The sequence below is a fragment of the Rhincodon typus genome, chromosome 36 (genome assembly GCF_021869965.1).
Source record: "Rhincodon typus isolate 14 chromosome 36, sRhiTyp1.1, whole genome shotgun sequence".
Taxonomy (NCBI): Eukaryota; Metazoa; Chordata; class Chondrichthyes; order Orectolobiformes; family Rhincodontidae; genus Rhincodon; species Rhincodon typus.
In genome coordinates this window covers 17,769,208-17,796,454 of record NC_063367.1, presented here as the reverse complement: position 1 = coordinate 17,796,454, position 27,247 = coordinate 17,769,208, and the positions used below count along the sequence as shown (strand labels likewise).

At 39.5% G+C, this 27,247-nt stretch overlaps 1 protein-coding gene across 1 annotated transcript in view; it reads left to right on the top strand.

Annotated features, from left to right (window-relative positions):
* The window catches only part of etfa (electron transfer flavoprotein subunit alpha), a 57,515-nt gene extending 32,127 nt beyond the window's left edge, over positions 1–25,388 (top strand). Inside the window, exons 10-12 of the mRNA XM_048617140.1 lie at positions 11,722–11,787; positions 20,049–20,129; positions 24,335–25,388. Of these exons, the coding sequence (XP_048473097.1) occupies positions 11,722–11,787; positions 20,049–20,129; positions 24,335–24,370 (183 nt within the window). The 3' untranslated portion in view covers positions 24,371–25,388. The remainder of the gene's footprint in view (positions 1–11,721; positions 11,788–20,048; positions 20,130–24,334) is intronic.
* Positions 25,389–27,247: the final 1,859 nt, after the last annotated feature.

Genomic DNA, 27,247 nt, shown 5'->3' with positions numbered 1-27,247 from the left:
CCCTCCAGGGCAATTAGGGATGGGCAATAAATGGTGGTCTTGCCAGTGATAGCCACATTCCATGATCAAGGAACAAAAATAATTCTAGTGGGGAAGAGTTCAGGGGAAATGTTTGAACAAGGTGTAAGCTTTGCTGTAACAAATTGCTCCCTTTGATAGGGCCTCCAATAACGGTTAAGAAAGTGTTCTCTTCATCCACCTCTCGACTCAAACAAGGCCAGTTAATGTAATTATCTATGTTTCATCACTGCAGACGTGAAAGACCAGTTCGGTGAGGCAGTTAACATTGCTGTTAGTATGTTCCTCAAGTCAGGACATCTTTAGCTTCAACATGAATGTGAACCAGAAGGCATGCCTTGGATGTCAGGGCATGGGAAAGAAAACCCAAGAAAGGAGAGAGCCTATTTGAGCCTTGCTGCTGTGTGCACATTGTGGAACATGCTAATTTGCTTAATGAACATACACTCGGTGTTAAGCCAGTATTGTCTGTGTTGGCTCAATGACATTCTTCAGGTGGATAATGGTCTTATACCTGATACCTTTCTGTGTGCTGAACTAGCTGCTCATCGTAACCATTAGGGTGTTACTGCTTCTGCTTCAAGGGCACCTGCAAGTAAGATATGAAGGTGGTGGACATTGATGATGACAGCTATTACCACTGGAAGCTGACTGTTTAGAAGGACACCGAAAGAGAGCAATGGGAAGTAAAAGCTCAGTTGGCTGAGAAGAGGGTCCAGGGAAAACAGAGGCTAGCAAATTGCATACTGCATTTCTCACGGTCATGCCCGAGTGCAGCTCCTGAGCCAACCAGATAATCTGAATGTCCAGTCACATGAATTGGGAGTAGGCATTGGCCATTTTGCCTGCGCTGTCATTCGACAAGATCATGTTTAATCTGCTTGTGACCTCAACTTCATGTTCCTTCTACCCCCAAGAACCATAGATTCTTGACTAACAAGTGAATCAATCTATCTCTTCTTTAAATATATTCAATGACACTATTTCCGCAGCTGTCTGGGAAGAGAATTCCAAAAACAACTGAGTGAAAATTTCCTCCATCTCAGTTTTAAATGAGACACCTGATGTTTAAACTGTCAACTAGTTCAGATCTCTGCCATAAGCAGAAATACCCTTTCAGCACCTGCACATTCAAGTCTGGTCAGAGTCTTGTATGTCTCAATAAGATCACCTCTCATTCTTGTGAATGCGAATGGGCGCTGATACAGCTTTCCCCACAAAATAATCCTTTCATCTCCACTATCAGTTGAGTAAACCTTCTCTGAACTGCCTCTGCAGCACTGTCATTTTTGTTTAAAATAAGGAGACTATATGTGGTACTCCAGATGTGGCTTACCAGTGCTGTTTACAGCATTTCACTTCCAAATAAATTCTGCACCTGCGTGCAGACATTTCATGAGTTATATACCAGGACACCCAGAATTTTATGTACCTTAAAGGTTTTTTTTCATTCACTCATTTGAAATAGCTGCCCTTGAGAAGGTGTTGGTGAGCTGCCTTCTTGAACCACTGCAGTCCATGTGTTGTAAGTTGACCCACAATGCCCTGAGGGAGAGAATTCCAGAATTTTGACCCAGTTACAGTGAAGGAACAGTGATATATTTCCAAGTCAGTATGGTGATTGGCTTGGAGGGGACCTTGCAGGTTATGGTGTTCCCATGTATCTGCTGCCGTTGTCTTTCTAGATGGAAGTGGTTGAGGGTTTGGAAGGTGCTGTCTAAGGATCTTTGCATCTTGTAAATGGTACACTGCATCTACTGAGCTTCGGTGGTGAAGGGAGTGGATGTTTGTGGATGTGGCGCTACTCAACCGGGCTGCTTTGTCTTGGATGGTGTTGTATTTCTGTTGGAGCTGCACCTGTCCTGACGTGTGCCTTGCAGACGGTAGACAGGCTTTGGGGAGTCCGGAGGTAAGTTACTTGCCAAAGTATTTCTAGCTTCTGACCTGCTCTTGTAGCCACTGTGTTTGTCGTGAGTTCAGGTGAGTTTAATGGTTAATAGTAATCCCCCAGGATATCGATAGTAGGGGTTTCAGTGATGGTAACACCCTTGAATGATAAGGGGTGGTTAGATAATCACTTATTGGAGATGGTCATTGCCTGGCCACTGTGTGGTGCGATGTTACTTGCCACTTGTCTGCCCAACCCTGGATATTGTGCAGAACTTGTTTCATTTGAACATGAACTGCTTCAGTTCCTGAGGAGTTAGGAATGGTGCTGAACATTATGCAATCATCGGTGAATATCCCCACTTCTGACCCTATGATGGAGGGAAGGTCATCAAAAAAGCAACTGAAGATGGTTGGGCCTAGGACACTAATCGAAGGTACTCCTGCAGCAATGACCTAGAGCTAAGAAGACTGACTACAACAGCCACAATCATCTTCCTATGTGCAGGTATGATTCCAACCAGCCGAGGCATTAAGACATGCCCAGTAAGTCAGAGAGGAGATGACACTCAGAATGCTGCAAAGAAATAAGGAAACATTCGTATATCAGATCAAGAAATGGATTTTCAACTACTTAAAGAAGAAAGCAGCTCAGAAATGAGTATGGGACATCTGGATGATGTTTGAACTCCACAATGTGAAGGTATGAGCTGTAGGTAGAAAGAAGCTTCTCTTCCTTTACATTTTGAGGTCTTTGTACTAATCTTCAGTCATCTAATTCAAATCTTCATGGTGAATTCAGGTACAACAAACTATAATGAGATTGCCTTCTACAATTGTGCACTACCCTATACATACCATGCACAAAGGTACTTTCCATAGCTCTACTGTGAAGGTGATTGTGGAGTTCTGTCTGCTGTCCTGGCCAATGTTTATCCTTTAACAACCAATATAAACAAGTTCTTTATTGATTGATTGATTGATTGATTGATTGATTGATTTGATCGATCGATCGAACGAACGAACGCTTGTGGGAACTTGGTACCTAGTTGCTTACATTCCAGCAAGGATTGCATTTGAAATACTTAATTGGCTGTCAAGTGCTTTGAAACAGCCTGAGGCCATGAAAGAGGCTATATAAATTTTCTTTCAACCCACCGTTTGTGTCCAATGTTGAGAGCCAAAGCAGCGATGCAATATAGTGTATCTTTCTGCCCTACCCTGAGAGCACTTCATGCACTCTGACAGTAGTGAATGCTATCTGTTTACATTGATTATGCAAAAGAAATCATGTTTGAAAGTTAGGGGACAGTTTAATATTGAAGATCCACAAGTACGAGAATTGAGACTGTCCATTGAGTAGGTGAGTGGACCAATATTTTCCACAGCACTCCAACATCGCCTCCACTACCACCACACACACGCACACCTCCTCTCTGAGTCTGTTGTAGATTGATTGATTGATTGGGATAGGTGGGGATTCCCAAATCCCTGAATAATCATCATAGTGGTGCAGCGCAAATTGGGGAAAGTATTGCCTGCTTAAATGGTTTGGCATATGGTAGGCAATGTGTGGCACAGTGCACTGGTTTAAATATTGTCATTGCATCTTCAGAGTGTGAACATATCTGACTGAGTTAAGACCTTCACAGCAGCCTGTGCAACTAGTCGGTATCCTTGTATTCTAACACCTAAACCTTTTGTTCCAAACTTTTGGAATTTTTGCAACACTTTTATCTTTTGTTAGCATACCAGCTCTTTGTGTGTGTGTGTGTGTGTGCACCTGTCTGTGAACAGCTGAAAAAGTAAGTGGAATAAAAGCTGAAAGAACTGTGGATACTGTAAATCAGGAACAAAAACGGAAATTGCTGGAAAGGCTCAGCAGGTCCGGCAGTATCTGTGAAGACAAAATCAGAATTAACGTTTCGGGTCCGGTGACCCTTCCTCAGAACACTCCGCTTTGAGGAAGGGTCACTGGACCCGAAACGTTAACATTGGAGTCACTGGCAAATGCAGATAGCTTTAGGATGTTTGTCAAACCATATTGCTTTCCACGTTTATGTTTTTATTAAAAACAAATTCTTCAGTAATGCTCAGGAGTTGCTCTGCTGAAATCTTCTATGTTTGTATGCAGCTGGGACCTCTTACCAGCAACTTCTCCAGCAAGCCTCCTGCTTTTCCTTAAATAAATTCTCTCCATACTGACAGACTTTATGACATTGCAATATCTGGTCTCGCTTTTAACTCTACGAGAGCTCTGTTCACAAATTGATGCTGTGCTCCTTTGGGGTTTGTGCAGAAACATTAAATCACCCTGAAATATTCATGTGTGAGTGCATTTAGCTGAGAGAAATTTATGTGCCGCTCCCTGGAGGGCAGAAGGAAACAGTGCGGGGCCTTGCACTCCAGCAGACACCCGAAGCACTCATCTTAAGGGTAATTACATGGCCTGCTCGATCAAAGCCAGAGAAAATCATCTCAACAGTGGGATGCAATAAGTGCTGATGTGGTGTGGCTTAGATTCTCTCCATCTGTTTAACTGAATATGGATATGTCTAAGAACTTATTCAAACAATAGTAGAAAGATTAGTATAAAGAAGTAGTAATTTTTAAAGTATTGTTTTAAAGTATAAATTTTTAAAATAAAGTAATTTTTCTCCCAATTTTGTGCCTTTCACGTTGCTTAATAAAGTATTGGGGAAAACTTTTCCTTGTGACAGATAAATTTAAAAGTGTATTACGACAATTATCTTGGTGTTTTTCCATCATTTTGAAAGGGACAGAATTCTAAAGCGCTTTCGGTAATTGTTGTTAAGAAAGTTGATCCAATGTTAAATGACCATTTTCAAGTAAAATCAGTAAAACTTGACCTATCTACAAACTTATTTTGTGTCACTCTGTATGTCTTCAACACCTCACTCCATCGAGCAAAACTAGATGTTAATGTATTCACTTTCATGTTAAACGGTGGCTTGGACATAGAACATAGAACAGTCCAGCACAGTATAGGCCCTTCGGCCCACAATGTTGTGCCGACCTATTATCCTACTAATATCAATCTACCCTGCATACCCTACATTTTACTATCCTCCAAGTGCCTATCCAAGAGTTGCTTAAAAGTCTCTAAAAGACAGATTGAAGTATATCTAATTTGCAAAACAATCCATTTATCTTTGCTATTTAATTGTCTTCTCCTTGTTTGAAAGGATCAGTTGGTAAGCCTAATAAGTTACTTTAAACTCTTACCCATGCAGGGCCATACCCGTGGTTCCTGCAGCAATCTTAGGCCCTTGAAGTAAACAGCCTCTCTAGCTTAGTGGAGTTTTGTGTCCGGCACTGGGGTTTCTGATGTTTCATTCTCCCCGTCAAGGTCCAGGAAAATCAAATTTAACCAGGTGCGAAGTCTTCTCCCTAGTAGCAATTCTGCTGGAGCTATCCATAAGATATAGGAGCAGAAATTAGGCCATTCAGCCCATTGAGTCTGCTCTGCCATTCAATCATGGCTGATGAGTTTCTCCACCCCATTCTCCCGCTTTCTCTCGTAACCCTTGATCCCCTTGACAATCAAGACCCTATCTATATCTCTCTTAAATGTACTTAATGACCTTGCCTCCACAGCCTCTGTGGCAGTGAGTTCCATAGATTCACCACTCTCTGACTGAAGAAGTTTCTCCTTATCTCCGTTCTATAAGGTCTTCCCTTTACTCTAAGGCTGTGCCCTCAGGTCCTTGTCTCTCCTACCAATGGAAACATCTTCCCAACATCTACTCTGTCCAGGCCATTCAATATTTTGTAAGTTTCAATTAGATGCCCCCTCATCCTTCTAAACTCCAATGAGTATAGTCCGAGTCCTCAAACAATCCTCATGTTAAGCTTTTTATTCCTGGGACCATTCTCATGAACCTCCTCTGAACCTGCTCCAGGGCCAGTACGTCCTTCCTGAGATATGGGGCCCAAAATTGCACACAATACTCCAAATTGGCCTGACCAGAGCCTTAGAAATACATCCTGCTTTTATATTCAAGTCCTGTTGGTATTTATTTTGACATTGCATTTGCCTTTTTTACTAACTCAACCTGCAAGTTTACCTTGAGAGAATCTGGACTAGAACTCTCTTTGCACTTCACATTTCTGAATTTTCTCCCCGTTTAGCAAATAGTCCATGTCTTACCAAAGTGCATGACCTCACACTTTCCCAGATTGTACTCCATCTGCCACTTCTTTGCCACTCTCCTAACCTGTCTAAATCCTTCTGCAGCTTCCCCGCCTCCTCAATACTACCTGTTCCTCCACTATCTTTGTATCGTCTGCAAACGTAGCCAGAATGCCCTCAGTTCCTTCATCTAGATCTTTAATGTACAAAGTGAAAAGTTGTGGTCCCAACACTGACCCCTGTGGAACACTACTTGTCACTGGCTGCCATTCTGAGAAAGACCCTTTTATCCCCACTCTCTGCCTTCTGCCAGACAGCCAATCGTCTATCCATGCTAGCGCCTTGTCTCTAACACCAGGGACCCATATCTTACTCAGCAGCCTCCTGTGCGGCACCTTGTCAAAGGACTTCTTGAAGGTAACATCAGAAAGATAACATCATTGGCTGTCCTTGGTCTAACTTGCTCATTACTTCCTCAAAGAATTCTAGCAGATTCATCAGGAACGACCTTCCCTTGACGAAGCCCAAATCTCATTCTTCATGATGGACTCCAAAATCTTACCCACGACCGAGGTTAGGCTAATTGGCCTGTCATTTTCCGTCTTTGCCTTACTCCCTTTTTAAACAGGGGTGTCACGTTAGCAATTTTTTCAGTCCTCTGGGACCCTCCCTGACTCTAGTGATTCTTGAAAGATCGCCACTAATGCCTCCACTATCTCTTCAACTGTCTCCTTAAGAATTCTGAGATGTAGTCCATCTGGTCCAACGTACTTATCCATCTTTAGGCCAGTCAGTTTTTCTAGCACCTTCTTTTTGGTGGTCGTCATCATGCTCAGGTCTGCCCCCTGTCTCTTGAATTTTTGGGATATTACTCGTGTCTTCCACCGTGAAGACTGATGCGAAGTAATTATTCAGTTCCTCGGCCATTTCCATGTTCCCTACTACTATCACTCCAGCATCATTTTCCAGCGACCCAATGTCCACTTTTGCCTCTCTTTTGCCCTTTATATATCTAAAGAAGCTCCTACAGTCTTCCTTTTATACGACTGACTAGCTTACCTTTATATTTAATCTCTGTACTTCTGTTTTTGTTGCTCTCTGTTGGTTTTTGTAAGCTTCCCAATCGTCTGGCTTCTCACTGCCATTTGCCACCTTTATATGCTTTCTCTTTTGCTTTTATGCTGTTCCTGACTTCTCTTGTTGTCTCATGACTTCTCATGGTTGTCTCGTCCTCCCTTTGGTATACTTCTTTTTCCTAGGGATGAATTTTTGCTGTGTCTCCTGAAACGTTCCCAGAAACTCCTGCCATTGCTGTTCAACTGTCTTTCCTGCCAGGCTCCTCTCCCAGTCAATTCTGCCCCGCTCCTCCCTCATGCGTCTGTGGTTGTCTTTATTCAGGTGCAATACTGTTACCTCTGATTCTATCTTCCCTCTCTCAAACTTCAACCTTCAAACTTCAAAGTAAATTCAATCATATTATGATCACTTAAGGGTTCCTTTACCTGTAGCTCCCTTATCAAGTCTGCCTCATTGCACAACACTAAATCCAGTATTGCCTGTTCCCTAGTGGGCTCCACCACAAGCCGCTCCAAAAAGCCATCTCGTAGACATTCTACGAATTCCTTTTCTTGCAATCCACTATCAAGCTGATTTTCCCAGTTCACGTGCATATTGAAATCCCCCATGATCACTGTACTTTGCCTCTCTTACACATCTTTTCTATCTCCTGGTGTATCTTGCGCTCCAGCTCCTAACTACTGTTTGGAGGCCTGTACATAACTCCAACTATGGTTTTTTTTTAACCTTTGCAGTTCCTCAATGTTACCCACATAGATTCTACACCATCTGACCCTACTTCGTTTCTTACTATTGATATAATTTCATTTCTTACTAATAAGGCAATCCCACACCCTCTGCCCACTTGCCTATCTTTTCAATAGGATGTTAGGGTAGCATGGTGGCTCAGTGGTTAGCACTGCTGCCTCACAGCACCAGTGACCCAGGTTTGGTTCCAGCCTCGGTGGACTGTCTGTGTGGAGTTTTGCACATTCTCCCTGTATCTGCGTGGGTTTCCTCCAGGTACTCCACTTTCCTCTCTCAGTCCAAAGATATGCAGGTTAGGTCGATTGACTATGCTAAATTGCCCATAGTGTCTAGGGTGGGAAATTCAGGGATAGGATAGGGGATGGGATGCTCTTCGGAGTGTTGGTGTGGACTGGATGGGTCAAATTACCTGCTTCCACGCTATAGGGATTCTATGTATATCCTTGAATATTCAGCTCCAAATCCCGATCCCCTTGCAGCCATGTTTCTGTGAAGCCCGCCTGCCAATTTCGATCTACGCCACAAGCTCATTTACTTTGTTCTTTGTACTGCGTGCATTCAGATATAACACCTTCAGTCCTGCATTAACCTCTTCTCGTTGTCGTTCGTTTGTCCAGGGTGCTTGAAGTTTGATTCTTAACCCTTTTCAAACACTGTCCTATTTGTGCCTGTACTGGAGATTTTAATAACCTCTCTTGAGTTCTCCTTCCCTGTCATTTCTTTGATATTTTTCCACGCAGTTGAATCCACCCCTACAAATGTTAAGCTGCTGCTTTTTTTTCCAAATTTCCTCGAACAACCAATACTTGCTGCAGATGTGGTCACTGCAGCTCGCAATGTGATCAGCCACCTCCCACATCATACAGCTGCAACACACCACCTGTCCAGCCATCTCTACTTAGTTAAATACTTTATTAATTTATATAATTTTTTAAGTAATGAGTTAATTAAATTTATTGATACTTCTTTGCTATGTTCTTTTTTCAAATTTAGTGCAAATTTCCTAACAGCCAATCAGGTCACAGCCTCACTGTTACATCACTCTAGTTTTTTTTTGCAGCTACAGTGCCCTAAGCTCCAGTAGTTTTATAATTGCCTCTGCTCTGCTGCTCTGCCCTCCAACAGCTTCCGACCGACTAGGCCGCAATTCCTAAGCTCTGGTAGCTTTATACTTGCCTCTGCTCTGCTGCTTCCCCCCTCTGACAGCTTCCTGCCGACTAGCAAACATCCCTGTAGTTGCGTGAGGGGTGTTCCTATAATCAAATGGGAACCAGGGCAATTTGGTATCTACTGAAGCTGTAGATTGTTTCTTTAAGTTTCCTTCAGAGTTTGGACTGTTGTTTCTGTCAGATCATTGGATGATGATGGATGGTATGGAGCTGTCCTTGTATGTGGAATAGGAAATGCTCAAATTTCCCCCGGTAAATGATGGCCCGTTATCTATGACCACCACTTCATGACCATTTCCAAGACTGATCCCTTTTTAGGAGTTGATGGAAAGGTTCCAGGATGGAGGCCAGATTATGTATGAGCTTTTTGTGATAATTCATTAGCCCAAGGAAAGACCTGAGTTGTGGTGCAGACGTGGGACCCGGGTCATCTTTGATCATCCTTGGTTTATCTTCCAACGGATGTAACCCTGTCTTGTTGACTCTAGCCCAAGTAAGTCACTTGGGGTGCTTGGAACACACATTTTCCCCTTCTAAAGCTTACGTCCATCTGGGAAAAACATCTAAGGACAATATCCAAGTCCTCTAAGTGCTCCTTATTGGTCTTCCCTGTTATTAGCATGTCATCTAAATTAAATGGCGGCCTGTGGTAGACCTTGTATAATGTTCTCAAGGCGAAGGCTGACGATATCCCAAATAGCAGTCTTGTATATTGGTACAAATCCTTGCGGGTATTAAATTGTAACATGCTTCTGAGAATGCCCATCTAACGGCAGTTGCAAGTATACGGCTAATGTCCAGCTTTGTGAAAGACAGCACCGCGTCCCTGCCCCCCACTGCCAGCTTTGCCTATAAATCCTCTATGTGAGGGGTTGGGTATTTATCCAGCTGCAAAAAGCAGATTACAGTTTTTTAGAAGTCTCCACAAAGGTGAACCGACCTGTCAGACTTCACAATCGGAACGACGGGTGCTGCCTATTCACAAGCTGGACTGGTTTGATGATTCCTCCACTTTCCAGATGTCACCCATCTTCCCTTTTACCCCTGTATAATCAGGTATTCTTAAGTCAATTCTATCACCCTTACCTCATGTCAGGACTTTGATCTGCAACTTCCCAGGTTTGAATAGGTCAGGTACTCGGAGAAATGCATTTCGTATTTTGTTTCTGTATACGTATTGTGATGGATTAAAACATTCATAATATCTAGAGGTCGGATAATGCAGCATTGTTTCCAATTGAAAACATTCTTTCTTTTGACCACTTTCTCACTTTTAATTTAAAAGCACTTAACATGATGCAATTGTTTGACATTTTTGTGACTTTAGACAAGTGTTCAGAACAATATTTTCTGAATTACTTATAATATATTTAGTGTTATTGACGCAGTTTTGTTCTATATTGTCAATTCCTATTCTAATTTTCTTTTATACAAAGCAGTCTATTTGTATAACTTGTCTTTAAATTCAAATTTAGTTTGATTTTGATGGAATTTGAGACTTCACTAAAAATACTAAGTGGCGTATTTTATGTTTCTACTGATGGATTTTGATTGAGTAGACAAAGGAGGTTGGTTTTGTCTCATGGGGGGATCGGTAACCAGAAGATACAGATTTAAAACAATTGGCAAGAAGTACCAGAAGTGGGTGGGAGATGAGAATTTTGAAAGGTATTTGGTGATTTTGTAACAATCTGGAATATGCTACCTACAACTGTGGTAGAATAGATTTGCAACTGGATTTGGATAAATACTTGAAGAAAAAAATACATGCTGCAGGACAAGTGTGGGAGAGTGGAACTGCTTTGGTTAGTTCTTTCTGAATTTGCTGTGATTATAAGCAAATGCAAATTGCAGTCTCATCCGCAATGATATGACATTTCGGTTGATAATATTTCCAATTCCTGACATATGCTAAATAGAAGAATCTAGTCACCAACACATCCTTTTGATTTTAAAAGCCCAAATATTCCAAGGGTATGTTGAAGCTGAGATCTGTATCTGATATAAATATCCTGTTGACTGAACCAATGCAAGTCTGAACTTTGTAATTTCCTTTAAGTCTTTAATTTTGTCATTCCTTGAAAGCAGCTCTACCAGAAATCATTTTGTTTGAAGTACCTTCAGCTTATCTGACTTTATTCAGACTGACTGAGAAGGCAGTCTGATAGATAAGTGCTGAAGTATTTAGCACGTATTAACAATTTTTACCTCCGACAAGATTGGAATCATTAAACAACTTGCATTTATATAGAGCCTTTAGTGTATTTAGACATCAAATGCACTTAAGGAGTACGATCACAAAAAAATTGGCAGTTTCATAAGGAGATATTATCATAAATAACCAAAAGCTTGGTTGAAGAGGAGGTTTTAAGGACTGACTTATAGGAGGAGTGAGGGGCATATGGAGGGTTGGGGAGTGAATTTCAAAACTTTAGCTCTCGGTAGCTGAAGGCACAACTGCAACTGCCAGTGGTGGAATGAAGGAACTCAGAGTTGCAGAAGAAGCCAGAATTGCGAGGGCACATTGATACAGAATGTTTGTAAATTGTTATGTGATATAGAAAATATACTGAAAAGCATAGTTACTGTAGAAATAATTAAGACCAAATGATGCCGTTGATGTTTGGTTTTTCTATTACTAACAAATGCTTTCCTCTTTAAACTTTATAGGAGTTGTATATTGCTGTTGGAATTTCAGGAGCAATACAGCATCTGGCAGGAATGAAGGACAGTAAGGTATTTCAAACAGAACCTCCTCTTTTAATGTTTGTTCTTGGAATGAATGGTCAAAATTGGCGGGATGTGGGGTGGGGGTTGGTGGGGTGGAGGTGTTGTGTGAAGCGGTGTCTTGTCACGCTTTAGGGATAGTATGATGTAATGGTTATGTTACTAGACTAATCCACGTGATAAGAATTGTAATCCTGTCATGCTAGTTTCAGAATTTGAATTTAAAGTAAAATCTGGAAGTTAAAAACCTAGCATCAAAGTGACCACTTAACAGTCTGACGTAAATATCCAGTGGGTTCACCAACACGCTTAGGGGAGAAGAACTGCTGTTCTTAACTGACCTGGCTTATTTTGTGACTTCAGTCCCATTGAGTAGACTGCAGCTGGCCTTGCTAAAAGATTCGCTGCAACTTTCTTTAGGATAGCTAGGGATATCAGTTTTGCCAATGTTTCCTACATACAGAGACTGAATAATTTTATTTTAAAAATGTTTTGACTAACTACAGATGTAACAGTAAAATACTATGTAAAAAAATAATGTGAGGAGATGGTGGCATAGTGGTAATGTCACTAAACGAGTATTCCACAGCACATGAAAATGTTCTGGGTTTGTTTCCCACCATGACAGCTGAACTAAAATCTAGAATCAAAATTAAATCAAAATTAGGCCTTTACTCTCTGGAGTTTAGAAGAATGAGAGGAGATTTAATCGAGGTATACAAGATGCTAAAGGGGATTGAGACAGAAGATGTAGAGAGGATGTTTCCTTGTACAGCAATCTAGAATGAGAGGCAATAGTTTTAGGATAAGGGATAGCAGATTTAAAACAGATGAGAATTACTACTCTAATAGAGCCATGAATTGGTGGAATTCAGTCACCCTGAGTGTGGTGGATGTGGGACACTAAATAAATTTAAGTAAGAGATTTTTAGTTAGTAATGGATTGAAGGGTTATGGAGAGTGGGCAGTAAAGTGGAATTGAAGCTGAGATGAGTTTTGCCATTTTGGTGTTAAATGACAGGGTAGGCTCGAGGGGCTGAATTGCCTACTCCTGATTCTGGTTCTTTAAAGAAGTCTAGTCTAATGGTGACCATATAACTATTGTCAATTGTTGTAAAACCCATCTGGTTTCACTGATGTCCTTTAGGGAAGGAAATCTGCTGTCCGTATCTGGTCTTGCCTTTATGTCACTCTAGACCCACAGTGATGTGGTTTAGTCTCAACTGCTCTCTGGGAAATTAGGAATAGATGGTAAATGCTGACCTAGCCAGTGACACCTACATCCCAAATCCATTGGACAGTTAATAATGTTAGTGTTGAACTGAAGTTGCAAAATAAGCCAGCCTGATTAAGGATGGTAGGATTAGATATGACTCCAAACCCACAGTAATGTAGTTCATGAAGGAGTAAAAGTCTTAAGGCCAGACTCGTTTCTGTAGTGATAAGCAAATCTTGATAAAAATATTCACAAATGCTAAGAATTGAAATGAAACTTGCTCATTTATTTCCGTTTCGGAATTTTTCTCTTCTGAAGTAAAAAGACTTAATCATGTTTGAGCAGTAATGAGCTATTATGAAAATACTTTCTTCGTTATGACTAAAGAGAAATCAGAAACAGCAATTTCATATCAAATTGTTGCCATCTTATGTGCAATACCGCAGTGCCTTTATTTCATTCTGTTTATCTTTAGAAAGTGCTTATGTTACAACCAAATTACTATTTTTTGAACTCTGGTCCTTAGTAACTTCTAAGGAATTGCCATAACATCTTCCTTTCTTAGTAATGAAATTCCTGGTGCAATTCAGTGCGATTATATATTTCTTGTGATCCATTTGCTGTTGTACTGAGGACTGGTCACTGACCCTGTGATCTGCAGTAGTTTAATCTTTCACTTGGCCTTAATTACCATAGCCGCACAAAATAACCTGCCACAAAGGGCCTTGAGCTACAGTGGTAATGACCATATCCTGAACCGAGAGACCCGAGTTAAAGTCCCATCTGCTCCAGAAGTACGTAATAACATCTCTGAACGGGTTGATTAGGAAAATAGGTTAAAATTTTTAAAAATGTAAAATAATCTGCCAGGATGGTTTGAATTCAAATGGTCATTAACTGTTATCTAATCTACAGTGTTCGTATCTGATCGAACTTAAAACTGTTGTGTAACAAAAGAGTAGGCTATTGAGCCCCTCAGTTTAGATCCTGGATGACTTTCTCTTCAGCTTCATTTATTCACCTTTGCTCCAAATCCCTAGATACTCTTGCTTAACACAAAGTTTACCAATATCTGTCTTGTAAACTACAGTGAACACAACATCCATGGTATTTTGTGAAACTAGTTTTGGATTTTGTTGTTCTTGTATGTGAAATGTTTTTTAAACTTTCCTATGATACTAGTGCTCCCAAAACTGTTTAAATCACAGCAATTTTTGATAAGCAGTAACCTTTTTCCCCTGTTTCTGCTGTTTAATATTATAGTTTGTAATTAGTACGTTTATATACCGTTACTCGTGGGTGTCTAGTTCATATGGATACATGTACATTCCAAATAAGGTTGCATTATTAATGCACAGTCTCTTTGCAGTATAATGATTTTGTATGAATTCAGCATCTGAGGTCCTTGTTATTTAAGTACTGCTTCTAGTTTTAATATAAAAGTTGAGTGAATTTATTTAGTTTAAAGATCTGTCAAATGAATTCAACATAACAATGTACAAGATAAACTATGCTTGGAATCATCCACAGAGAAAGCTGCTTTTTAGTTACTTGAGGCCATTAACCTTGTTTGGAAGCTTGCCATAAAAAAGTGTTAACTGATATGGAGGGATCGAAGTGGTTTTAAAAATAGTTTCAAGCAACTGCACTTCGTTAAAACTACAATGCTGAAAAATTTAAGCATTGACATTATTTTAAGGTTATTATTAAAATACCATAGACACTGTATTCTTAATTGTGTAGCTGAATGATGTAGTATGTAGCTGAATGATGTAGTACATAGCAATTACTCCTGGACAACATTCAGGATTGGGCTAATAACTGACTTAAACCTTAATGCCAGAAAAATGTCAGGCAATGACCACCTTCAGCATAGAGAATCTGATCATCTTTGCTTGGACAATTAATGCTTAATTCCCCACTATCAACATCCTGTGGATTACCATTAACCAAGAACACTACTGGACCGGCCATATAAATACTGTGACTACAAGACCACATAATTTAGGAATTCTGTGATGAGTGACTCACCAGCAGATTTCTCAAAGCCTGTCCACCATCTACAAGGCACAAGTCTGGAGTGTGCTAGAATATTCTCATCTTGCCTAGATGAGTACAATTCCAACAATACTTGGGAAGCTTGAGTCTATCCAGGAGAAAATAGCTAGCAAGATTTGAGCCTATCCACCACCTTAAATATTCACTACCTCGACAAACGTTGGATTGGTAGCAGCAGTATGTACCATCTACAAAATGTACTGCAGCAACTTAACAAGTCTCCCTTCTCAGAACCTGCTAAACAATGACAAAAACAGACATTGCTGGAAAAAACTCAGCACGGTCACTGGACCTGAAATATTAATTCTGATTTCTGTCAACAGATGTTGCTAGATCTGCTGAATGTTTCTAGAAGTTTCTGTTTTTGTTTCTGATTTTCAAGTATCCGCAGTTCTTTCATTTTCTTAATTGAACAGTGACCTCTGCCTCTAGAAGGATGGTGTCAGCAGATTCATAGGAACACCACTACCCTCAAATCACACCCCATACTGACTTGGTATTCTATTGCTGTTCCTTCACTGTCACTGTGGGGAGGTGTTGGAAAACCTTCCGCAGTTGCACTGTGTTTGGACCTGCACCATGTGTACTGCAGTGGTTTGAGTAGTTCACTCACCACCACGCTTGAGGAAAGTGAGGCATGGACAACGCTGTCATCCTGTGAAAGAATTCTAATAAAAAAAATGTCTCTGCCAGCAGGTCCAACAGGATTCTGGTTGTTGTGAAAGGAGAGAAATAATTTCCGCAAGAAATTGCACATCTTGAAAGTCTTGAGTTATTCAAAGATAACTGTTCTGGTGAAATTTCTGTTGAACTTTGTAGAATAAAATCAAAAGGTCAAGAGCAGGTTTATGATTTTGTTACATCGGAAAATCTTTCCTCATCATGTGATAGGAATATAAACACTTCCGTCCATCATTTTACAACAAATAGGATTTTTCCTCTTTTAGTTTAGAGAATTTCAAATGGATTGAGAAAATTTGGTTATAAAATAGAATTCTATCAGCTGTATCTTTTGAGAAATAATTTCATTTTGTGGTGTCAAGGGTCAGTGTATGTAATCCAGTCTGATTGAGTTCAGTGTAAACACACGTAATCTACCATTTCTAAAGCATAGGTGCTAAATTATAGAATAAGGCTGTCATGTTGCAATGGTGTTATTTGTAACTTTCGATTTGCATTCGGAAGAGAGAGATGAGTTAACATTTTGAATAAGATCCTTTATTAGAATACAAGCCCATCCTTTAAATGCTTTTTCCTCTTATTGTGTGGTAGCTGACTGACTGCATTTTCATTTTCTTGTCAGTCACTTTGCAAACAATTAACTGTATTAGCAATTATTTTCTTCTCTGTTCCATCTGTAAAGTTATGACAAGTGCTTTTAATTCTCGACCTTGTGCTCCTAGCACTAAATTTTCTGAGGCTAGCCTTGGTTTTGCAGCTGCACTCTTTCATGCCCTGCCCCAGAAATCCATGTACAAAATCCACATTGGGCATTTTAGTGCAGTAGTTACCCTAGCAATACTGTCACTGTTGATACCTATAGGATAAGACATTAAATTGAGGCTTCATCTGACCCTCCGGCTTAGAGAAAATCCCAAGGCATAAATAAAGGGCAAAGGAATTCTTTCAAGATTTTTGATCCAACTTTTTTCCACATTTAACTTCACGAGGAAAAAAACTAGTCCTTTAGTACATTGCATTTATTGTACCTTGATTTCAATTTTATTTCATCTCTATACAAGTGAGGACCTTCAACATATTTAAGCAATTGTGAAGCATTTTGAGACATTTCAAAGTTTGAAAAGGTGTTATGAATGTACATTTGGTGCTTTCTTTAAAAGATTAATAATTGACCAAGTTAGATGCAACATGGTTCCCATTGTAATGCCCATGTAATGCATGTGTCCTTGGCTCATTCTGTTGTCATAAAACAGTTTTTTAAAGATTTGTTATCCCTCAGTGTAGATAATCTGACTCAAGCAACCGCTGCCACATTACATATCAGAAAGCTATACTACTGTAAATCTTTGCTGATGAGAATACCATTTTGTTGACAGACAAGTAGATAAATTAATCCCTCTTTATTTAACATGAAACAGATTTTCAAATGGCGAAATGTATTTCGCTTTTTTGCAGTCAGGAGTGGGAGCACAATAATTTCAGTTGTCAGTTTAGTTTCAGGAAGTATGTTACCAATGGTTCTCATGGCCCACATTTTTTTCCCCAGTGCTCAAGTTATGTAGCAGATTATCCACAAGCCTATATGGAAATGTTCGACAGTAATAACCCTCATGTTGAAAACATGTTACTTCTGGGTGCCTGTTCTTGCCAGCATTTTCCCATTTGTGTTAATGTTTAATCCACATTTACAGTAATTCTTCCTTTGTCAGTTTGTCATACTGTAATTACACCTTCCTACATGTGGAGGAACTGTAACACTAACACTGGAAGGAGGATATCGCTTAGGTTGACCAATTTAAATAGATGTTGGTATTTAAAACAAAGTGTAATGAAAATAAAGGAATAAAGACAGGATGTATGACTTCAAACTGAGGACTGGACTACATTGAGATACTCAGTCAAGTACTTCCCACCTCATCTAATCCAGTTCAACATAGTCTGAACTCCCTGTGTACAATGTCACAGGAAGCCACCAGATATATTTTAATTCTAGTAAACATGGTGACTGCCTCTGGAATAGGTTTTACTACCATGGACATGAGCCGCATCCCGATCTTGAACTCTTAAAATGTTCTAAAAGCAGTTGGAAGTGCTTTTGTCCTTGTAATCTTTTATTTATCGCTTCTTTTTCTGTATTGTGCATTTTGAAATATAACAAATCTTTTCTTTGCTGGTTGATTTTTCTGTTTTCTAAGATTTGCTTTAAAATTATTTAAAACCCTAGGTGCATGGCAGAAACATTAAGTTAAAGAACAGTCACGTTTTGGAGAGGTTACCACTTGGTCAGGTAGTTAAATTCCTTGGCATTGAATATAGAGAAGAAAGTGAGCTTCTTTTATATTTACTAAACTCCTCAAACAAGCAATGAATTGCTGATTTTATGGGGATTTTATGAAGGCTAGATCAGTGTGCCTGACAAAACTCGTGTTTGGTTCAAGTCTAGATGCTACAGAAGCTGTCTGAGCTCAGCTGGAAAGAATAACAAATCTTTGCAGGTGATCAAAGGTGTGAAACGGTGTGAGCAAAGTGTCAGCAGCTGAATAGCAAGTGAAGGGATGACCTATGATCTGATTAATTAAGGCAGAGAGATAATTATGACATATCAACAAGATCACGTAGACACTACAACAGTGGATGAATGGACACTGCACAACAATCACCAGGCATATGTGTTCCCTCCCAGTTGGGGAACACTTCAGCGGTCCAGAACATTCAGCCTGCGATCTTTGGGTAAGTGTCCTTCAAGGCGGCCTTTAAAGATACACGTCAACGCAGAATCGCCGAGCAGAAACTGATAGCCAAGTTCCATACCAATGAAGACGGCCTCAACCATGATCTTGGATTTATGTCGTGCTGCAAAATCTTCCTTACTGTTCTGTTTTGATGCCATCACCTTGATAACATGTTATTATTTCACTACCTTAATTAGTTCATACAGTTTTGGATCAATTGTTACTTTGGTTAGAACCTCGTCATACGATTCTTGTATTTTATTATTTCAGCCATTTAGTTTGCCTCTAGCACCATCTTAATTTTGATTTTTTTTAATCTCTCTGCCTTAATTAATTGGATCATAGATCGTCCCTTCACTTGCCGTTTTGCTGTTGACACTTTACTCACACCATTTGACACTTTTGATCACCTGCAAAGACTTGTCATTCAGCCCATTGACACTCCACTCACACCATTTGTACTGTCTTTTGACACTCTTAATTATCTGGAATTATCTTGTAGTTATTTCTCTGCCTATAAATTCTGTGCTTGTGCACTTCCCTCCACTTCACCTGATGAAGGAGCAGCACTCTAAAAGTTCGGTGATTTCAGATAAACCTTTTGGATTATAACCTGGTGCCATGTGACTTCTGACTTATTGTAACATAAGAAATGGGAGTAGGAGTAGGCCATTTGGCTCTTCAAGCTTGCCCTGCTATTCATTAAGATCATGGCTGTTTTGCCCCAGGCCTCAGCTCCCTATAGCCCTCAACCTGTCAATATTTCAAAAATCTATCTACATCCTCTTTGAATACTTTCAGTATTCTAGCCTCCATAATTCTCTGTGGTGGAGAGTTCCAGATAATTATTACTGTTTGAGAGAAGAAACTCCCGCAGTTTTAAAATAGTGTTCCCGTATTCTGTAATCCTTCAACTAGTGGAAATACTTTCCCAACATCATCTCTGTCGGACCACCTCACAATCTGGTTTGTTTCAATGGATCATCCCTCATTCTTCTAAACGCGAATGATTCAAGGCCTAACCTGTTTAGTTTTTCTTGACGAGGTTATTCGAGGAATCAGCCTAATAAATCTCTTTTGGACTTCTTCCAATGCCAGTGTATCCTAAAGTTGGCAGTGCTATTTGATCTTGCCTGTATATCATAAAGTTGGCAATGGTAACTGCTGGACGTTAGATAGTGTGTGTGAGGGTACAAAGGGGAATGGATTAGTGTTCAGACTTCAGCCATGCCATCTGCCAGTGGACATAAATCAACTTCATAAAAACATTGCCATCTGCAGAGTGCAACCTACCAATGATATACTTATGACCCCAGAAGATATTTGTTGTCAGTAGAGTATTAAAATCAGTCGCATGAGCCTGTGGAATTCCGAAGAATTTTTATGTTTACTAACTTATTCAGTAATCTACTGAGAGAATTCAGACACAAGGATTCCTAAAAACTTGTTGTCATTGTTAAGAAATGCATATTTTTGTGATGCAAATTCTTTTTTTATTTGTACAAGTTGTATTTTGCTTTATTGCAACTATTTGGAAAATTATTATAGCAAAATCATTAATGATTGCACTTCTTTCCTTGCAGACTATTGTGGCCATTAACAAGGACCCCGAGGCTCCCATCTTCCAAGTAGCTGACTATGGTTTGGTGGCAGACCTCTTCAAAGTGAGTCTTTTTTTTGTGAATGAATGAAGGAAAGATATTAACCAACCTGAGCAAATAGCAAGAGTACATATTGAAAGTGAAATCCTCTCTCCGTGAGACAATGCTTCTGTTTTCTGAATAGTTAATGGCTTGCTAACAAAGTTGTAAAAGCACTTAATTGGTGTAAATGCTATAATCCTTTTTCAATTCATGTTCCCTCTGTGTTTTTAAAATGCATTTTTTGTGAAAAATAGCAATTTTTAGGCATGAATGTTACATGAAAGCAGCATTGCAAAGAATAAAAATAGTAGAGACAGCAGTAACTTGTATTTGCATAGCACCTTTTAATGCTATGAACCATTTGAAGGTGCTTTATGGGAGTGTTGTAAAGCAAAATTTACTACCGAGCCATGTGAGACGATCAGGGCAAAGTTTGATTTTTAAAAAGTAGGTCCTAAGGAGTGGCTGAAAGAGGGGAAGAGTGGCCAAATTGTTTAAGGAAGGAGTTCTGGATCTTAGGGTCTTGACTGCTAAAGACATGGCCACCAATAGTAGAGCCATTAAAAATGAATGTGCTGCAATTAGTGTAGATATTACCCCTGGGGGCTGAAGGACTGGGTATCAAGTAGGATTTGACAGAAAAAAAATGTATTTTAAATTTTAAAAACATTGCATAATTGGGAGCAGGTTAGTTCAGCTCCTGACATAATTACAGCCTTAGTTCAACCTTAGAAAAGAGCTGAATTTCAGAGGTGAGTGTGATTGCCCTTAACATCAATGCTGTATTTGACCGAATATCCCATCAAGGAGCGATAAAACTGGAGTCAAAGAGAATCATAGGGAAAACTCTTGCCAGGTTGGAGTCATACCTGGCACAAAGGAAGATGGTTGTGGTTTTTAGAGGTCAGTCATCTTAACTCCAGGACATCGCTGCAGGTGTTCCTCAGGCTTAGGCTCAATATCTTTAGCTGGTTCATCATTGACCTTCCTCCATCACAAGGTCAGAAATGTGGATATTTGCTGATTGCACAATTCACAACTCTGCTGATACTGAAGCTGTACATGTCCATTTGCAGCAAAACCTGGACAATATCCATTTTTGAGCTGCCAAGTGGCAAGTAATATTTGTTGTCACACAAATGCCCGGCAAAGACCATCTCCAATAAGAAAAAATCTAATCATAGTCAAATTCATCAAGGCTACTTAGCACCTTCCAAACCCTTGGCCATTTAGAAGAGCAAGGGCAGCTGATTCATAGGAACACCAGTATTCACAGCTTACTCACCATTCTGACTTGAAACTATATTGCTGTCATTTCAGTATCACTGGATCAAAATCCTGGAACTCCCTCCCTAACAGCACTTTTGCCTACCTACACCAAATGGATTGTAGCGGTTCAAGAAGGCAGATCACCACCATCTTCTCAAGGCCAACTAAGGATAGTCAATAAATGCAGGCCCAGCCAGAGACACCTACATCCCACGAATGAATGAAAGAAAGGGTTCATTTCACCCATCATCCCTGTCCCATTGTCCAACATTGTCTTCCAGTCTTGCAACTCCAACAAATTTACATTCTAATCTTTGATTTCACCTCCCCATCTATCTTTGTAACCACGCATCCTTTGAGATGTTTGCATTCTGCCAGTTCTGATCTCCTGTGATTACATATTTTACTTGCTCCATTATTTGTTGTTGTGTCTTAAGTTGCCTCTCAATGCTCTGAAACTCCCTCTTTATTTCACTCTGTTTCTATTCCTCTTTGAAATGTTCCTTAGAACCTACTTCTTTGATTGACTAAGCTTTTAGTCACCTGTTTTAATGTGTTTTTGTATATCTCACTGTCAGATTCTTTTTAATCATTCGCGTCAGTGGCTTGGTGTATTCAAAATGTTGAAGGTCTACATGGGTAAAAGTTATTGTAATTTTGTTCTCTACTCAATGCACATTATTTTTATTAGGGACCATTAAATAGCTGTCGGCTGTGGAAGATGTGACAAATCCAGACATATTCACTAATACATAGCAAGCATCTCGACGTTTATTCCCTCTCCTCTCTAACTCATACTCCCTTACAGGGACGCTGTAGCACCTCTAGTGCTGCATGGTTGAGGTGTGCTCTGAAGTGTCCAGCAACTAACCAATCTACTTTTGGCTGTTTGAGCTTCCAAATGTACCGTTGCCCTTGGGGTAGTAACTCTTGCCGCTCATGTTATGTACAGGACTCTATGTGTATGTGTGAAATGCCACAGGGCAGTAGCATCCCCAAAAGGCAAGTTGGAAGAATTCCTGCCAAGTTTAATAGTTTTCTATAACTAATGCCTGTTGGCTGGGCAGTAAGCGTGTGGCTTTTAGTAAACCAGAGACAAAGTGATGGGAGTAGAAACAACATGTAGACGATTTCCCTAATGAATTTTGTACGATGGCATTATTTCCAGCTAATGGAAGTGCAGACCTCTTGAATAATTAAGCGACTGTGTATTCGTCATTGGTGAGTTCAGCTAAGATCCTTTAGCACTGTGACAACCATAAGGCATTTCATCAGAAACAGTAACTGATATTTAACATGAACAGCTGAGTGTAGTTTTCAAGCTAGTTTTGTTTTACCTTCAAATATCTATATGCCTATCAGAGTCTCTTATTGCCACATATCTCTGATGAGCAATCAAATATAGTTAACATCGATAAATAGTAGTTAGGGCTGGAAGGGGAACTTGTTTACACAATTGAAATGGCTTGAGGTCTTTACTCATTTGGTTTATCTTTGCTCATTAACTATTTACCAACTTCCCAAAGCATGAATGGCCACAGGATTGTTTTTGTAAATTCCCTCTAATAAACAATGGGTATTCATAGCCATGTAAGCTCAGATCTTTGGGGTGTCTTCCTTATTTGCAATCAGTCCATTGCCTGCCTTATGCCTCTGAGAGTCAGTTTAACAGATTAAATCAGAAACAAAATAAGGCATATGCTGGAAATCTGAAATAAAAACAGCAAATGCAGGAGAAACTCAGTAGGTTTGGCAGCATCTGTGGAAAGAGAAAATGAGTTAATGTTTTGAGTCCAACGTGACTGCCTTTTGAAATGTGTTAAGCTGCAGGTGTTGGGAGACAAAAAGAATGGTAGTTATATGCTTACGTGTTTTACTTTGTGTGGAAGTTTCTTTTTCATTATTCTTCCATATTTTCCTTCCTTTGGCCTCTTCCAAGACTATGTGTTGGCAAGCTATTTTACCAGATCTTTACATCCAAAATTGATCCTATTCTTAATCATGCATTTTCAACTGGGGTTCATGGTTGGCAATCAGGAGTTTGAACCTTGAATAATTTGCCCATCCCTAAGGAATCTGTAGTGAGGTAATGGCTTGACCATCACCTTCATTGCCACGTCAAAATCCTAGGACTCTGTGGTCCTCAATACTCTGGGAGCAACCTCATCAAATGGATTGCAAAAGTTCAAGATGGCTCTCCGCCATCATCTATCTCTCTACCATCCCTTGCTAGCCAGATTTAGGAAATAAATGTCAATGATGCCCACATACTGAGAATTAATTTAAAAATAAAACCACTGCCTTTACCACTCCCTTATTGAAAACCTGCCCCTTTGATTGCATAATGTCTTTAGTGTTCAATTTTAGAGCTTTTGCAGAGCAAGCAAATGCAGCAGCTTTTCATTAAAATTAAACAGGAGCCTGAACTGAGGTGTTTATTCCTGTGGTATTGCAACATTGAACAATTATTGAATCAATTAAAAAACTCATAAATAAGCAGAAGGCACATTCACTTTGAGTACTCTTTCTTTTTAAGAGGGTGCCAAACCTATTTAGGGCAATCAGTGCTTTCACTCATGAGTGTTCTTTTTACTATACATCATAAAATAAATCAATTATATGTTTAACGTGGTTGTGGTCATGCTGAGGAATAAATAATTTTCTTATTACTCACCCCCAAGTCAGGATGTGTGCATTCTTGCTTCCATGTTTCTTACATTATAACAGCGACTACACTTCAGAAGTATTTCATTGGCTTTAAATAAAAATACAAAATTCTTTACTATGAATGCAAGTTCTTGTTGAATGTGCAACACTGTTGGTTCATTCTTTTGTTAATTTTATGTTTGTTTTCAAAGAGATGTTCAAAAATGCATTGAATAGATTCCAGTGGATTTGTCCATTAATCAATATTGTTGATATTGTTCAATATTGACTACTCTTGTTTCCTTTTGCAGGCAGTACCGGAGATGACGGCTTTATTGGAAAAATAATCTGAGTCCTACAGTTCGATCAATAATCTGGTGCTGATCCGTTAATTGGACTGTACAGTTTAAATATTATGTACAGTGTGTACATCAATGCTGAACATTATTTTGATGGACCCAATTTTGTCTCAAAATTAATCAATACACCTCATTGATTACAGTAGAAGATCTGTTTAGTTGAGTGGATTGTGGCTCCAGAATTTGAATACTACCTGCGTATATACCAAGTTTGACAAAGAGAGGAGGCACATGACCACATTGCCTACTCCAAGTCCATCTGCACAACTGACAACTTGGGTATATAGAAGCTGCCTCTGAACTCCCTCCCTTTTGGGCCTCATTTAGCACCTTTCTAGGGAATACCTGGAGAGACTGGCAGGTGTGAACCTTTAAGCTATCAATGTGTCAGCTTGTTTCTAAGAGTTTTTCCAGAAAAGATTCTTAACCTCTTAACCTACAGAATTACAGTGATCCAACTTCCAGTGGGATTGCTAATACCACTGTGTTTCCTGTAATAACATGCAGTTATGATCTGTGTTTGCATTTTTTACTTGTAGTAGGTTCTGATCACTGAAGATCACATTGGTTATTCCACTGCCCTTAGTTACTAGAGCTACTCCGTCCCACTGCAAGTTAAAATGTCCTTAAATTTGTAATTAAACGTAACTTCAATTTGAGATTCCAACATGTTGCAGTGCGAGGTGAGTGATTAGATTGATCTCCACACTTCTTCAATTTATGAATGGTTATACATACGCTATAGAAGGGAGAGGTATGACTACAGATAAAAATGCAGGAGCCAAGGGCTATGAATCTATGGGGATTATCTGTGATACAGTGATTTTGTAAGGGGGTGGAGGTGAGGCTGGTGTTCTGGAAGAGATTACAGTATCAAGAAAATTGTTAATGGTAATCAGTTTATCTGCAAACATTCTATTCAGTTGCAATATATATACTCAATGTCAAATTTTGGGGCAATCAACTGGAGACAATTTTGTAATAAACTTGAGATCATTCTCTGGTATCTGTGCCCTCAAATGTCAGAACACTTACATAATTAATTACAAAAGGAACCAAAATGGATTAAACTCGCATATATCATTTAGTTGGAGAAAATGCAGAGTGTGGTTAGAGCTGATGTACTTGGGTTCTAGATGCTGATGATAAGCTAGTTAGCCTCTAAAACTTTGCCCAATCCTCATGAACCAAAGACTTCGCTGTAAAAGAAGGAATTTGTTAACTATTGACAAATGTGATCAAATTTGTTTGAACCTTCAAAGATTATGTTGGGGGAATGTTGACTTCAAATATCTCCTATCTAGTTTTTCCCCTAAGTTGTAATAACATTTACAGCAGTCATGACTTCTTTTGTGATTGCAAGTGAGAGAACCAACAGACTGAGATATTAGGAGATTACGGGGAACCTAGGAGACAGGTTTTAATTTTTCCCCTTGCACGAATTCAAGAATTCATTGGTATTACTAAAATCCATTGATTCAAGCCCTGCTCCAGAATTTGCGAACTCTATCCAGGCTGACCCTTCAGTGTAGTACTGAGCAGGTATGGGGCATCTCTCTTTTAATTTCAAACTGAGGTGCCATTTTTCTTCTTAATAGATGTAATAAATCCCGTTAAACTGTTGAAAGAGCAGGGCAGTTTTCGAGATCTCTCAGCTAACTTTTATCCCTGTATGAATGCCACTAACAAACAAATGATATAAGGATATTTTTCACATTACTGTTTCAGAACCTGCCTGTGCAAAAGTTGACTGCAAATGTTTCCCTACATTTACAACCATGACTGCCGTATAAAGGTACTTAATCACTTATGAAGTGCTTTGATTCGACCTGAGACTGTGAAAGGCAGACAACAAATTTGTTCTTTCTTAATATAATTTCATAATTTCTTATAATTTAAAAATCCAGTGGTTTGCATGGGTCAAGCAATGGCCATTTGGTTCAGCAAGAGTTCTTTCTTTATCTTATGTCAAATGCTATGACCCAGGTTGGTGGGATATCTCTTTACTTTTCTAATCCCACCTCTCTGCTGGTCACTGCAAATTTTAAATTTAACCAAACTTGTGATGTGACCACTTATACAGGTCCCAGAGATTCAGGTTCCATATTAAGAACAAAGTCAGCCAGGTTTCTTTAGAAGAACAAATAAATGGTATATTACCAAAGATAAACTTAAAGGTGTAAGGATTATTGATTTTTTTGATTTAAGCAAATAGTTTATTTTTGAAAGATGGAAATCTGACATTTTTGAGGAGAAACTTTAAAGTACTTTAGCCAAGTAATAAACTCAGGAAGGAAAGGATAAGCCATAGATGATGTAAAATTGTGTTCTGATTCTAAATTTATTCTGCACCCCATAAGCTGCTGACACTGAGGTATCTTTCTGGAACAGTTACATTTGGCCGAATTCCCTTTTGCTTCAGAAAATCCTCTCCATAAACTCTTCCCAAATGGTAAAAATAACTTGGTGAGCTTGTAGCTGAGAGGAATTGCAAAGAGAGACGGGAAGCAATAGGCTGTTGCCGCTCAGACATCTCAGGTTTCCTTAGACACCACCTTCCAAAACCATAGCCACTACCATGTAGAAGACATCAGACATGTGAATGCTATGTATTTCTACCGGCAAGACCTCCGCACCCACCTCCCTTTCCAATCTGATCACCATACTGGCTTGGAAATATTTTGCCATTTGTCCAGTGTCTCTGTGTTAAAATCATGGAGCACACTCTCTAACAGTATTAGATATTCACCTCCACCAAGTAGACTGCACGGTTCACGAATGTAGCTTATTACCATTTTCTATGGGTGGGCAATAAATGCTAGCCCAGCAAATGATGTCCATGTCCCATTAATGATTTTTTTAAAA